Source organism: Gordionus sp. m RMFG-2023, unplaced genomic scaffold (assembly GCF_954871325.1).
Source record: "Gordionus sp. m RMFG-2023 unplaced genomic scaffold, tfGorSpeb1-WG-v2 contig_174, whole genome shotgun sequence".
Lineage (NCBI taxonomy): Eukaryota > Metazoa > Nematomorpha > Gordioida > Chordodea > Parachordodidae > Gordionus > Gordionus sp. m RMFG-2023.
In genome coordinates, this window is record NW_027050888.1 from 1,789 (window position 1) to 16,851 (window position 15,063).

At 28.9% G+C, this 15,063-nt stretch overlaps 2 protein-coding genes and 1 non-coding gene across 4 annotated transcripts; 2 read left to right on the forward strand and 1 right to left on the reverse strand.

The window, feature by feature from the left end:
* The first annotated feature begins 207 nt into the window (after nt 1–207).
* LOC135930643 (CCAAT/enhancer-binding protein zeta-like) lies at nt 208–9,176 on the forward strand. Its single transcript, XM_065467462.1, has 12 exons — nt 208–234; nt 286–406; nt 470–610; nt 1,110–1,288; nt 2,703–3,099; nt 3,921–4,072; nt 4,277–4,448; nt 4,683–4,894; nt 5,270–5,563; nt 6,180–6,342; nt 7,613–7,673; nt 8,734–9,176. Exons 1-12 carry the CDS (start codon nt 208–210, stop codon nt 8,990–8,992), a joined length of 2,178 nt encoding a protein of 725 aa, XP_065323534.1. The 3' UTR covers nt 8,993–9,176.
* Nucleotides 9,177–9,287: 111 nt separating this feature from the next.
* LOC135930642 (uncharacterized) lies at nt 9,288–12,691 on the reverse strand. Of its 2 annotated transcripts, XM_065467461.1 has the most exons (3): nt 11,136–12,691; nt 10,834–11,084; nt 9,288–10,028 (listed from the first exon to the last, which is right to left on the reverse strand). In XM_065467461.1, the coding sequence occupies exons 1-3, from the start codon at nt 12,091–12,093 to the stop codon at nt 9,522–9,524; spliced, it is 1,716 nt and encodes a 571-aa protein (XP_065323533.1). In that variant the 5' UTR covers nt 12,094–12,691; the 3' UTR covers nt 9,288–9,521. The 2 variants fall into 2 exon arrangements, with proteins under 2 accessions (XP_065323533.1, XP_065323532.1); XM_065467460.1 differs by having other exon boundaries at nt 10,834–12,691.
* A 789-nt stretch (nt 12,692–13,480) lies between these two features.
* LOC135930644 (U6atac minor spliceosomal RNA) lies at nt 13,481–13,621 on the forward strand. The gene has a single exon (XR_010572837.1). It is a non-coding gene; the product is annotated as a U6atac minor spliceosomal RNA (small nuclear RNA).
* Nucleotides 13,622–15,063: the final 1,442 nt, after the last annotated feature.

Genomic DNA, 15,063 nt, shown 5'->3' on the forward strand with positions numbered 1-15,063 from the left:
TAGAATTGAAACAATGAAAATTACCTAAACCAAAAAATAAGAGTATTAAGATATTTTAATTTTTAGCTACTTTTAATTATTGATATATGAAAAAAAAAGCAGTAAAATTAAATATGTTAGAAAATTACAATTGCATGTCACTCATTTATTATTTTTCTTAAAAATAAGTTAACCATTAACTTATTGCAATTTTTTTTAAAAAATCAAATGAAACAAAAGTGGTATCAAATTCAGGTTATAAACTTTATTATCCTGATAAATATAATTAGTTTTATAATAAAATAGATTATACCAAACGATAAACAACAGGAAAATGTTCCTTCTGAAATGGAAAAATCTCTCATTGAAGAGTTATTTGATTTGGCGGAGAAATATTATGAAAAGGATGTCGATAAATATGAAATAAGTAAATTAAATATATAATATCAAAGGATTTGTTATTTAATTTTTTTTATTTATTAATTTGTAGGCTATAAAAAGAGGGATCATGATAGCAGATACTTATTTAAATTATCAAATTCGGGAACGTATTCTGACAAAATATCCTCATTGGTTTTATTGGTTCAGAATTCACCTTTACATAGTCTTAAATACCTAAGATTGTTGAATAGTAAAAAAAAAATCCTTTTTAAAATAATTTATTATATTTATGAGATGCATAAATCCGCATCTTTCATTTTGTTTTAGATAATATATATATATATATATTATGATTTGTACACTAGTAAAGTAAGAAGTGAAATTTTATATAATGCATTCAAGATCGCAGGTTGTGCTGGTCAATTTTTATATAAAAAAAATGGGCCAGGCTTTGAATATCTTAGTTTTTTTTTAAATTTAATTTGAAATTAATTGGGCCCAAAACAATTTTTTGCCAAAGAGACCCATAAATTATTTTTTGATGAAGGAAAAATTATAAATTTTGTTATTTAGGATTTTAAAAATAACATTTATTTATATCCCCAGTAAATAATTTATATTAACCAAAACTATAGGCGACTGCAAAATTTTAAACTAATTTTAATTTTTTTGCCTTTATATATCTTTAAATATATTATTATTGTTTTCTCCTTATTTATAAAAGTTTTTTGTTTTGAAATTAAAACCAGATATGATTAAACTACCTAATAGAAGGATTTCCCTGATGGTCATAGAAGTGATGAGAGAATTATACATAACTGAACTCTTACCTCCAAACAGAAAACTTAGAACTTTTGTTCAGCAACCTGAATTACCATTCCTGTACGATTATTATACTAGAAATATCATTGCTCAACCAACAAATGGTGTTAGTAATAACAATTGATTTCATATTTATAAAAAAAATATATCAATCTTCAAGATCAATAAATAAAACCTAAATTAATTTTTTCCCCCAATAATCATTTAGCCAGCATATTAAAACTCCTAACATAATATTTAGCCCAGAAATATAATTTTTGTTTTTGAGTATTTATTCACTTGACATTTTTACTACAAATACCTTTTTAATAATAATAAAATTAAATTTTAGCAGTTTAAATAAATCGAAATTTTATAAGAAAAAAATAATAATTTCCAATGATATTAAAGGATTTTGTCGTTGAAGTTAAGTATCTTTAAAAAAAATCTTTTGATGCTGATATTTTTAAATTTTTTATATTAAATTACTTTTTGCCAATATTTTATAGGTTTTCTTTAAAAGTTTTTTCATTGTACTTGTTAAACTATAGGTCAGTGTGTTCTGTATAACTTTCCTTAGGGCCCTTTAAAACAATATCAGTATGATTATTTTTTTTAAATCTTAAATATTACATTTTAAGTTGAAATGGTAAGTAAGATTAAATATATATTTCTCTCTCTTCCAAAAAGCAAGAAAGAAAGGTACTAATAACATTCATCATCTTCCAACAAGTTTTTGTGGATTATCCATAACTACACTTGTAACAAGAGCGTTGTTAAATGCCTCGTTTTGAGCCCGGACTTGATATTTCATCCTAGAATTCTATTACGCGAGCCTGAATATTTTGTTTGTAGAAGGAACAAAGTTTTGGGCATCTTTCAGCGCAATCTCGAGGCTTAGGCAATATTTTCCTGACTAAAATATTGAGTTTGCCGGTTTTTTAAAATATCGAGTTATTCGGTTTTTAAAAATATCGAGTTATTCGGTTTTTAAAAATATCGAGTTATCCGGTTTTTAAAAATCGGCTCAGTACGAGCCCTTTAACAATACTAGTACCAGGTGCAAATCATTTTTTGTAATTTATCGTAAGATATCTTATCTTTCTTAATTGTAATAAAATTTTCTTTTTTTTTTATTAGATGTTTAAAATTTACTTTTAGTTTTCGTTACTTTAATATGAATGTATCACGTAAGTTAGAGGGTATAAAAAAGAAATTTATTCATAAATCCTTCACCTTTAAAGCTTTGATTTCTTATAAAAATCCAACTTTTTCCGATTTTAATCAAAAAAATCAATGATTTAAATGAACCCTCATCTTTTACACATTTTATCTACCATGATTATTCACCAATTTATTAAATAATAATGTCACATGATCTATAAAGAACAAGGAAAATAGAAATGTTATATTATCTCTTATTCTAAATCGATTGAAAAAAGTCCATAAATGTCAATCATGTATCAACGGATACAACAATTACGTTGCTGTTTAAATTTTTTAAAAATTACCCACTACACTCCCCCATATAAAATAAAAAGAAATCACTCGTTAAAAAAACCGTTCCAACTAAATTGACCCAAGAAACGTTTGAATCCCTCCTGTCGATCCTCTATTTCGAACATTGTTTGAAACGCGACGTGTTTTCATCTTTCTCGCTTAAACTCCTCACCAATTTCTCCTCAGACCAAATCCAAGCCTGTAAGAGTGCCGCCCTGTTAACCCTCACACAATTATTGGAGTACTCCCCCGAGGGCGAGCTATCGTTTCTCAGATGTTTGGTGGATAAATTGGCCGACCCCGATACCAAAAACGGGGGCTTGGCTGCCCAATGCATTAGGAGGGTCGTGACCAGACATCCCAACATGAAACCGGCTGTTCTCAAGGAAATAAAAACGCTCGTTTTCGCTAAACTCCTCACTAACTGGAACAATAAACGTTTTTTTTTAAATTAAATTAAATTTAATAAATTGGAAAATAAGGTTTCATATGATTTATATATTTCTAAAATAAATAAAAAAATATCCCAAAATAACTGAAAGTTTTTAAGTCAAAAATTGATATTTTTTTTTATTGGGAATATGGGTAAATATCTATATTATATTATTTTATCAGTTAACACTGTGACCTGAATTATTTTTTAAAAAAATTTAAAAAGTTTTAAAACTTTAGCAAATTTTTTGAAAATTATAATTATGTTTTGGACATGTTTTAATCTTTTTATATTTAAAATAGCTTATTTATTAAAATCACATTAAAGTTTGCGAATTTTAATTTTTTTTGATGTTTTGGGCACAGCCTGAAAAAATAATCTGCGTAGGTTTTTTTTATGATTAACCAATCGGGTCAATCTTCAATGACATTTAGACTGGCGATGCATCCATAATAATGTATTTGAAAGCGTCGATGCAAATCAGCTGGAGCCGCCATTTCGGTAACCCGTTTTAGTTAATTATTCTCGTGTTAAAAACTTATCTTGCTTCCTTGTCATCTCGATGATCGGGCAATTCTTTAAATAAGAGGTTTGCGTTTTGAAATAATGACACGGGTAATCCAAAATGGCGTCTCCAGCTGTTTTTCATTGATGTACGCTAATGAATGCATCGTCAATCTAGGTATTATTATACATCATAGATGTGAAGATATATAATGTGTAGACGATAAAAAAAACAAAAAATTACAAATTAATGATTTGTGATTGGTAACCCACCATTAATGTTTGAATTTAATTTTTTTATAATAATACGGATACGTTTAAGCATCATCTCGCGAAGATACGCAAGGCAAGATTAGGGAACGTGCCATTTTACGCATAGTGACATTCGTCAGATCCTCCTTCATCATGGCCGATAAGGTGAAGGATTCCAGCTTGGCATTGGAAATGGTCAGAATGTTTTTCGCCATTTTCAAGGTAAAAATCCAAATCGATAAATCCATTATTTTATGATATTGATTTTACCCAATCGATCCATCTCTTTTATTAACCTATACTTGTACCAATAATATAATGATGTTCAAATTTTATTTCTCTCTTTCCTCTATAGTTTTTAAAAAAAATGACAAATTTGCTTAAATATATATTTTATTTTATAATCTATTATAATACGACAACAAGGAATTGCTAAAAAGGGGGGAGAAAAATTACCCGCCGAAATTGATGAATTCCTTATTTTTGGGAGTAAACAGAGCGTTTCCTTACCTAGATCCTAACGATTTTTCTTACGGAGAGATCGTTCAAGAGATTCACATCTTTTTCGAACTAGCCAACAAAATGGAGTTTAACAATAGTGAGCTTATATTATTATTATGAGAGGATTACACCAATATTACCCGTGTTAATTATCGTCTGGTTGAAAAAGTATCGGATGATACCATAAATATCGACTCGATACATAATTTCGTTACATCTCCGATTTAGCATTATATATTCTCTATTTTTTTTAAAAAGTATAGTTGTGCGCATTTTGATTATAATTAATTAATCGACTCACGCTATCTCTATTTTTTTTTTGAAAAATAAGGTATAGAAATACTCATTTTTTTGTACCAAGTCATATTCTCGGAGGAAAATGAAAGCTCACAAATTTCCAACGAGGACCTCAATGCCAGGTATTACAAATGCCTCTACAGGAAAGTGCTAGATCCTCAATTTAAGGTTTCCTTCAAGCAGGACAAGCTATTTAATCTCCTTTACAAGGCTATCCAACGTGATACGGATCTTAATAGGATAAAGGTTTTAAGTCATTATGTTTTTTTTGTTTTTAAACGCTTTAGAAATTCCTGGCAATTTTATATTATTAACTAATACTGGATTCTAATTTTTGACTTTATATTTTAGTTGCGTAATCATTCAGCTAAATCAACAAGCTCAGGTCATAACAAAAAATTAGCTGAGCTTTGAGGCGCTAAGAGATTGAGCTATCTTTTTTTGATAAAGAAAATCCTGAGGCTAAGGAAGATGGTTTTTGGTTAAAAACTTCGGTTTTCAGCTTTTTAAAATCGGATTTAAAAAATATCTAGCTATTTACCCAACTAGACATAGGACCATATTTAGCCAATTTAGCGCTTAGAAGTGACAAGAATTTTTTATCTTTTTTTTTTACTACAGAGTTTCTTCAAAAGACTCTTAACTCTTTGTCTTTCCTCTCCGGTGCCTTTTACGTGTGGTACACTGGTTATCCTGTACGAAGCTCTCGAAAAGCTTTCATCCTCTCAAACTGCCTCAATATCGCACGAGGATATATTCTTCCCTTCCCGCCGCTGCCTAACACCCGATTCCGATCCCGTTAACGATGCGGCCATCGTAGTGCCTGGAGGAGAGAAGGGCATCAAAAAGTTTGACTTTGGCGCCAGGGATCCTAGATTCGCGGGGGACTTCGAATATTTTTACGAATTTTATCCGGTAAATAAATATATCTAGGAGAGTATTTTAAATATATACTATACCTCGATTGTAATTGATACGAATAAAAATTCTAAAATAATATTTTAGCCTTTTTTTTATTACTGAAGAAGAATATATTTATTTACACGAGGAAAATTGATTCATCGGGAAAGAAAAATAATATTTGCACGTTGCAAATAGAAGAGGTTTTTAGAGAGCATTATAATACGCGTCTAAATTATGAATTATTTTTTTTTACAAATGTTAAAGACGATCCTTTCTCATTAGTAGTGTTGTTAAACGGCTCGTTTTGAGCCGATTTTTAAAAACGGCTAATTCTTTAACTACAGGCATCGTTCACTTCTTTAACATTGCTTTTAAGATACTTTCAATGTTAAAAAGATAGGTTACGCGTTTTTAAATAGCGTTAACGCCCGGATGAGGCATGACCCAACACGAGTCTTATTTTAGGCATCTTTTTGCCCGTTGGATCCATCTGAACATTATTATATATACAAATCACTAAAAAAAATTTAAGTTCCTCATGCTGCACTAAGATTTATCCTTTTAAACCCCCCCCCCCCTTAATGAAATTTAGGACCATTAAATAATAATTATTTTTTGTTGTTGTTAGCTGATAAAGCATTTCCATCCAACCGTCTCTCTCTATGCCAATCAACTCCTGGTCGGCAAAAAGCTTACATACCATGGGGACCCGATCAGAAGTTTCTCGCTCTCAAATTTCCTGGAAAATTTTATTCTTAAAAATCCTAAATCATTATCTACAACGAAACACGGTAACAATATTTCATCAACAAATTATTTCTTCTATTTTCTTTTTTGAGAAAAAAAAATTATTCTCATTTTGATAAAGACCCTATTATAAATTTTGTTTGATTTTCTATATTTCTATCCAAATTTTTTTTTGTTCATGAGCCCAATGAAATATTACCTAGGCTAGACCTAATCATATGGTGGCACGCCATTTTGGGTTGTCATATAAACAATTTACGTCAAAATTTTTTTTTCAGTTTCATTTATATAATATTAATGAAAAATTATATGGGTGACCAAAATGGCGGGTCACCAGCCAATTTGTATTTAACTACGTTTCAAAATGCATTTTGATGAATGAATCCTCAGTTTAGGTCAATGATACATATATATACACTACTAGATTGTCGATTCATTTCATTAAATGCATCTAAAAATGCTCCTACATCCGAGACCTTCATTGGCCAGACCGGTCCATACCCCGTCTGGGCCTTTAACTATATTTTCTAGCGTGCTTGAATATTTTTTTATAAGGGTTTAGGCTGGACTTGGCCCTAAAAAATTTTTTTAATTTAAATTCAGCTTATTTAAAACAGTTGCTAACCTAAAAAAAAATATTGCAATTCTTCTAATAATAGTAACTTTCGTATTATTATTATTATATTATTAAAAATCATTGTCTAAACACTTAAATATTGTTTATTTTCTTTGATAATAAATTAAATTTTTGGATAACGGGGCTCATAGAAAATTTTTTATGAAATGGACTTGAGAATTCCTAATATTAAATAAGGGGTGGGGAGCTTTAAAAAAATCTTTTTCACTTGGACCTGATCAAAAAGGCTGAGACCTATGATTAGATGATATACATTAATGTGCATTCATATATTGATGAATAAGACGTCGACATGCAAACTACAAAATGGCGCCACAGCCGATTGCTATGGTTATGTAATATACACTATAATATTAATGATCCTCAGTTTATATGCATAATTAATTTAAGGCAAATATTACACACCCTTGTTATTAAACACTCTTTATTAATTAATGCACCTATACTTTTATTAAAAATAATTTGGGACAGGACAGTTATATTCATCATACATTGTAACTTTTACAAAAGTAAAATGAAAATTATTTTTTTCACATAAAATTGGTTATACACCCTCCCCCCCCCTCTTTTTATTATCCATAGTAAGGCAAATATATTAGTTAATTTAATTATTTGTTATATATTTTTATTTTCTTACTGAAATTATTGTTTATAACCACGAAATGTCCGAATCGCAGATGACGATGCTACTCAGGAGACCAATGCAACCTTAGCAGATAGAATTAGAATGACGAAAAAGTGAGAAAAAAAATATTGTGATTATTGTAAAATAATGGTCTTGTGCGCCAATGGAAGAAATTGGGTACGGCGGCGTTTTGTCTTAAAACTATTAGTGTAGTGAAACAATATCGCTCCTAAATTTCTTGCTTTGAATAAAAAAAAAATTCGATGTTTTTTTAAATTTAATATTTTTGCATTTAAGCGCTAAAAAATGGAATCATTTATTTGGAATCAATTTTCGCTTTTAAATTTACGAAATTTTTATTTAAATTATTATAATTGTAAAAAAAAAAAAAATTATTGTTTAAATTTGAAGGGGCATTGTGAGGATCTTATCTTAAGAAGTGCGCTCAGTGAGCGCTTGCATTGGGGCTGAGAATAGTTTTTTTCTCCCGGTTAAAACGTAAAACCTTGAAAGTTTTTCTTTTATCCAAAATTTTAGAAGAGGAGAAAATAATGTAAAATTCTCTCTTTTTTTTAACTCTTTTCAGAATATCGTTTCCCTTCGATTTTTTCTTATAGTTTGCTTCAGATAACTCATTCTATTAGTTTATATGTGATATGGGGTGGAGGGAGATGGAGTTAAGTAGGTTAAAGATAATCTATTCCTTTAAACGAATATCATGTTAATATTTGAAGAAAAAATTGCAATAAAGAAAATAAAATCTATATTTTTCAAATTAGGGAGTAAAACTTAATCATCTAATGAAATCTGACTTATCTGGGTGATAAGCCGACAAAAGACTGTGATTGGTCTAATAAAAAAATATTGTTAAATCGGCTGATTATTTATCCCGATATATATGGCGTCCCTCACTTCATATTGGGATCCAATCCGGCACAATTTAACAGCTGAGCGATTATCCTTACGGTGAGATCAATTCTTCTTTATTGAAATTAATATTAATGAAAGAAAAAAATTGATCTCATCAAAACAAGTTTTGTAAAAAAAAAATCGATCAGCTGTTAAATCGTGTCCGTTTGCATCCAGCCTAAAATCAAAATTCCGGCAAATGGAATGGCAACATATGACATATGTCACCATCTTCATAAAAGTAACATGTTTTTTAAATTATAGATCTAAAAGAATCAAAAGTTTCACAAACGCACCTCAGGCCAAAAGGAATAAAACTTCGAATGAAGAAGCGCGAAAACCGACCGATAATGATGCAGACGATAGAATAAAGACGATCTTTAAATCGTCCTCCAGGAAAGTGATGAGCTTTAAAAAATTGTCGAAAATCGATTTCGCCGACGATTTCGTGACAGGCATCAATAAAAATAATTCGAAAAATAAGAACAAACGCAGGAATAGCAAATCGTCAGATACCGATTAAAAAAAAAATTTTTTTTTTTTAAAATTATATATTTTTTTCTTGTATGTCTACGTCACGCCTAAAGTAAATCTTATGACGTCATTGGTCACGTGTATATTTATAATTATAAGACCCATCTTCTAATGCATATAAACGCCATTTTTTTTTCTTAAAACAAAAGAACATATATAAAACAACTTATAATATTCTTCTCGAAATATATATTGAAAAACGTCAATAAAATGTCAATTATAAATAGACAGATACAACAGTCATAAAATAAAAATATTTATTATAATTGTATTACTCTCTATTTTTTACAGTATACGAATTTTTTATTGTTTAAATATTAAAAAAAAAATTTCTTCGACTATTTCTATTTTTTTTTATAAAAAAAATATATATGTGTAAATTAATTTAATTTGCAAATATTCTAATTATCATTTAATTTACGATTCTTTAGAAGAAGCGCGAAGGCTTATTTCGTGGGAACCAGAATGATTGAATTTAGACGTAACGCGTATGTTTTTTTTTACGATATAACCTCGTGTCACGTGCCCAATTTGCGCATTCTGTTCAAGAGGGCATTGATACGTTCGTTTTGTTCCTCGACCATTCCTCGAAATATTTCTACGTTTTGGGGGGAATAGGCGGATCCGACATTTTTAGACATTTTAGTCTTATCCTTTTTCTCGTTTCCCTTTTCCTGTTTGTTGCAAGCCAATCCCAGTTGCAGGTTCGCCATTTCGAGCTTAACGTCCATGTCCTGCAATTTATTGACTAAAGGAAATAACAGGTAATTCATTTTGTAGGACAGTTGTTGGAGCGTTCTTTTGATCTCGTGCGTGTTGATAACAGTATCCTTATCATCAGCGGAGGGGCCAAAGAATTCGATCTTTCGGAAAACAACTGTGACTCTAGCTTTAAAGGACCCTATTTTTGCTTGTAAAAATGTCCATCTCTCCTGACTCTTGAGCAGTTTAGCTCGCAACGCTTCCATCGCTTTCGATATCTCATCCCGCTTAGTTTGCTGGGAAGCCATCACGTGATATAAGTCCTTTTTTTAAATATATGCACAAATATTATTTAAATTAATTTTTATTTCGATAAGCAGGGATTTATCATTCCCCAAATTTTTTTTAATGCAACTAACAAATTACAAGAATTTCAGGGTGGGTCTGGATATTTATTTTTAAATTTTGTGGTTAGACTGCGCTTTAACTATCGAGCAGCATAACTGGTGCGGGTATAGCAACCTCCCAGAAAATTTAAAATTGTTATCACAAAGTTGGACAATATTTTGACCTGGATTTTTCCATAGCCTCACTTATTTTTTTTGTTTTAGTTCTTAGAAACAAAACTCTAAAATGGTGTAGCTCTTAATAACTTTTATTCCTTAATATATATATTCTACACTTGGCAGCATTGGACTTGGATCTGTCCATACAGAGCTCTGGAATATATATTTTAGACTTTGTAGCTTTTAAATATAACAAACCACACAAAGTATGGAGGCATATTTTTTTAAATTTTGGGGGTATGAAAAAACATCAATTATGTGAAATATTTTATGCACCTAATAAGTTATTAAATTTTATAAAAGATTTAAATTTATGATCCAAATTTTAAAAAAAATATAATTTAAAATTGAGGTTTGTTCTTACTATGCCAGTGTTTATATAAGTGTTGAAAATGTAAAAAAAAATGAATTTGTTGAGTTCCACCTAAGATAAAGATAGACGATAAGTTGGAATAGAAATAAAACAAAATGGTGACTTTCATTATTGATTAAAGGAAAAATCTAGAAATAAATAATCAAATTAGATTACATATTAAAATATTATATTATGAATGATAGTAACCTTTTTCTTGACTAACAAATCATCCAAAGCTTGGTTCAATTTAGTTACATCTAATCTTCCATTTTTGCCCTTTCCGAATAACATAGTATGGTTCTGGAATTGTTCGGTATTCATCAGCTGGTCCTTCACTATGAGTGAAAGTTCATTCTGATCTTCCAAATGGGTGGCTAAACTTTGCAAAAATGTCGAATTATCTTTATTCATGTATTCTCCAGCATCGAAAGTGTGTTGTTTCAAGCACGAATTGGAATCTAGAATATATATTTCAACCATAGTATTTTTTGTATCCTTCGAAAAATTACCTGCCAATGGAACAAAATTTATATCAAATCCATTCAAGAAATTATGTTCATTTTTACAATTAGATTTAAAATCAATTAGTATTTCCAGACTAGAAGATTTAGAAACTTCTTTGGCTATAAGATATAATCTTTCATCCCTGGCAGCATTTTTGTCCTGAAATAATTTCCCAGAATTTAGGCTAAACATGCTATTGAGTTGTTGTATTTTGGTAATCCAAGGAAAATGGAACATGGATATGCCGCAACTAGGTTGAATGACTAAATAGCCTACGGGGTAAAGTGGTGATATGTTAGAATGAGAATTGTTATTATGGCAAAATGGGAAAAGCTTTATCGATGGTTGAATAAATGTTTTAACAGTATCAAAAATGTAAGCATGATAAGTTATTAATGACTCGGATAGAGGAGGGTCCCTAGAATGATTCTTATTTAATGAGGGTATTAATGCACAGTGTTTAAAAATACAATTATAATGGTCTTCTGAATAAGATGAGTTCTCATCTTGAATATTGCCATTCACATTTGATGATAACTCAAAATCTACTTGACATAGGACTAATATATTTGGGGATATTGAAGGTAGATAAATCATGGAGTGATACTCCAAATTTATGTCATCTATTTCTTTTCCTGTAGGAGTTATATCGAGATTATAAAAATGTGAGTAAAAAATATTGGAAACATTTTTCTTTGTAAAAGTATTGCCAAAACTATCAAGCCCTGCATATGCATATGGAAGGTATAAATATAGACTTAGAATTGTTCCATCAGCTTTCATAAACAATAAGGTATAAGAAGAATTGTTTTCAACATCTGTGGTAATTAAATCAGGGCCTACTACAAAATCTATATAAGTTTCACCTAATGCTTCAGATATTTTTAGGCTAGATATATGAGTGCTAGTTTCAGATATTGAATTATTAGGATCCCCAATATTATCAACAAAATTGATGTTCATTATATTGCAAAAATATATGGGAAAATTTGGGTAATTTAATGAATAAATGCAAAATATATTTTGCTTAGTTAGTTTACATACAAAACTATGGTTATAAAAGTTTAGCCAATCACATTTTACAATGTATTGCTTATTTTCATCATTTGAGAATATATTTTTTAAAGTATAATTTAAAGTATCTTTATGTACATCCCCAATAGGCTTTAATTCACATGCTCTTTCACTTATATAAGCTTGATCATCTTGTCTTAAATAAAAATCTCGAATTTCTTGGATAAAGGGTATATTTGTGTAAAATACATTTTCATTACCCCATAATAATACTTGAATAGAACTACTTTCTCGATTTTTTACATTTAGAGTTATAGTATGAATATCATTAGATGGTGATGGTAATAATTTTAGGATATGATAATGTGAATATATGTCCTTTTGTAATTTACCAACTTTAAAACTTTCCCAAAATTGAGTGTGAGTTATGATAATAGTTTTATTTACTTTGCAATATATAATAATTAGGTCATTTAGAACGAATATGAAGTCATTATTAGTCGTATTTGTTTTAGAATTATAACTAAATTTTTTTAAATAATCTTGTAATGAAATCTTTGATTTATTCATTTAAAATCAAAAAAAAATAATTTAAATAAAACCGCACCCAGTACTTTTTATTGAATGATGTAGTCGAAATCGGAATACATAACGAGTGAAGGAGGGTTAGGCAGAGAACGATATTTTATTAATATATATATACATTAAATTTTAGAAGATTCTCTTAACTAAATCTTACTATTTTATAAAATAATATACACCAGAAGATTCAAAAACCATTATTATAATTATCGACTTTATCAAGGGATAAATTATTTTAATTACTTTAATACTGATTTGAGTTTGTTTATAGAATAATGTACCCCCTTGAAAAATACAGTAATAGAATATATATAAATTTAAACTCGTACTACCTTAATTATTTTATATATTATGATAAACTTGATCTATATTAATAATCGATTGTATAATTTTATTTTAAATTAATTATTTTTATCGTTATTCCTCTTCTCATACCAAATCTATCTACTACTTATAATATCTTTTTTTACAACCTAAAAAAGTTATAAAAAAAGATAAATAATTAATATAGATGGCGTTAAATACTTGTTATACGTTAAATTTTAATTCTCAATTATTTTAATTAAATAATCTCATTATATAAAATATTTTTAAAGTTAAAACATACGAATAACTCTATTACTAAATTAATCATGCCATATTATACCGAAATTATGCAATTTATTTTATCATTTTATATAACAAACGACTCTTATTAAGCGTAAACATAAATCGTTATACTATATATAAATAACTTAATGGTAATTCAAGGATCGTGTTGAATAAAAAGGAGAGACGGTTAGCACTCCCCTTGATAAGGACGGATGGGGTCTGTATTGACCCTTATCAATACATTTATGATGTTTAAGGCATCATTGTGTATAGGCTTCGTGCCTAACACAAACCATTTTTTTTTTATCATATGTTATTTTTTTTTGTTCTCCATTTAAAAACTCATGTTTTATCTTTATAATAATGTTAATGAGATTCCACCAATAGAAATTTAGATATAGGCTTCGCGCCTAATATAAAACATTTTTTTTTTATATCATATGTTATATTTTTGTTCTCCATTTAAAAACTCGTGTTTTATTTTATAGTGTTGATGAGACTCCACCAATAGAATTCGCGCCTAACACAAACTATTTTTTCTTATTCAGGGTTGAGGAGACTCCATTAATAGAAATTTAGATATAGGTTTCGCGCCTAATATAAAACATTTTTTTTATATCATATGTTATATTTTTGTTCTCCATTTAAAAACTCGTGTTTTATTTTATAGTGTTGATGAGACTCCACCAATAGAATTCGCGCCTAACACAAACTATTTTTTCTTATTCAGGGTTGAGGAGACTCCATTAATAGAAAATTAATAGAAATTTAGATATAGGTTTCGCTCCTAATATAAAACATTTTTTTTATATCATATGTTATATTTTTGTTCTCCATTTAAAAACTCGTGTTTTATTTTATAGTGTTGATGAGAATTCCACCAATGGAAATTTTAAAAAATTATTTTTCGTTCTGGCCTGTAAATTTTATTTCCTGTAAATATTTTTAATTTTATGAAGATAATGTGAGAAATTCAGGCTTGGGCCCGTAAAAAAAAATTTTGCTCAAGTTTTACTAACAAAGTCTCAATACCTTTTGTGGGGTCAGGCTTTTTGGTCTGCGCTAATTTTTAACTTAGAACAAGATTTAAGACCTACCCTTTTAAGGTAAGTGTTGTGATCGACGTTGGAGCGTTGAGAGCTTTATCAGGAATTATTAATTATTATTATGTATCTGTAATTTCATGATATTATATTCTTTGCTTAAGGATTAACATAATAATACATAATCAAATACATTCGTTGACATATATAATAGTATGATAGTGAAACGGAGGCCAATTTAAATTTAGATACTCTAGGTATTAGTAAAATCTAAGATCTTGAGAACATTAAAATAAACATTTTTCTCTCTTATAATCCACTAAATAAATGAAATTCACAATTTCACAATTTTTTTCAAAAAAAATTGTTACAAAAAGCTAAAAAATTTAAACTATGTATTAATTTTTATTTCAAAGTCTGCCCAAGCCCGCCTAACGCGGGAAATAGACATAAGCTAGCCTATCTCTAAACCTTAAAAAAAATTGAGGAATATTCGGCTCATATATCTTGGTAGGAATTCTCTACCCTGAAAATCATTTTGCCGCCCTTCCCCATACAAAGTCTAAACTGTCGATCAAAGATAATGGAAGTCTAAACTGTCGATCAAAAATAATGGCTTAAAATTTCTAAATATTTTCAGAAGATCATATCTTTATTTCAATAATACCCGCACACCTGTAAACTTGCATTATCCTTCTACAAA

Bases quoted from the DNA above. Each gene is read 5' to 3' on its own strand.
- LOC135930642 (XM_065467460.1), bottom strand. From the start codon at position 12,093: ATGAACATCAATTTTGTTGATAATATTGGGGATCCTAATAATTCAATA. The intron at 10,029-10,833 runs GTTACTATCATT...ATTTAAAAAAAG, and splicing joins ATTTGTTAGTCAAGAAAAAG to GACTTATATCACGTGATGGC.
- LOC135930643 (XM_065467462.1), top strand. From the start codon at position 208: ATGAAACAAAAGTGGTATCAAATTCAG. The intron at 4,073-4,276 runs GTAAAAATCCAA...TACGACAACAAG, and splicing joins TGTTTTTCGCCATTTTCAAG to GAATTGCTAAAAAGGGGGGA. The intron at 4,449-4,682 runs GTGAGCTTATAT...TTGAAAAATAAG, and splicing joins CAAAATGGAGTTTAACAATA to GTATAGAAATACTCATTTTT.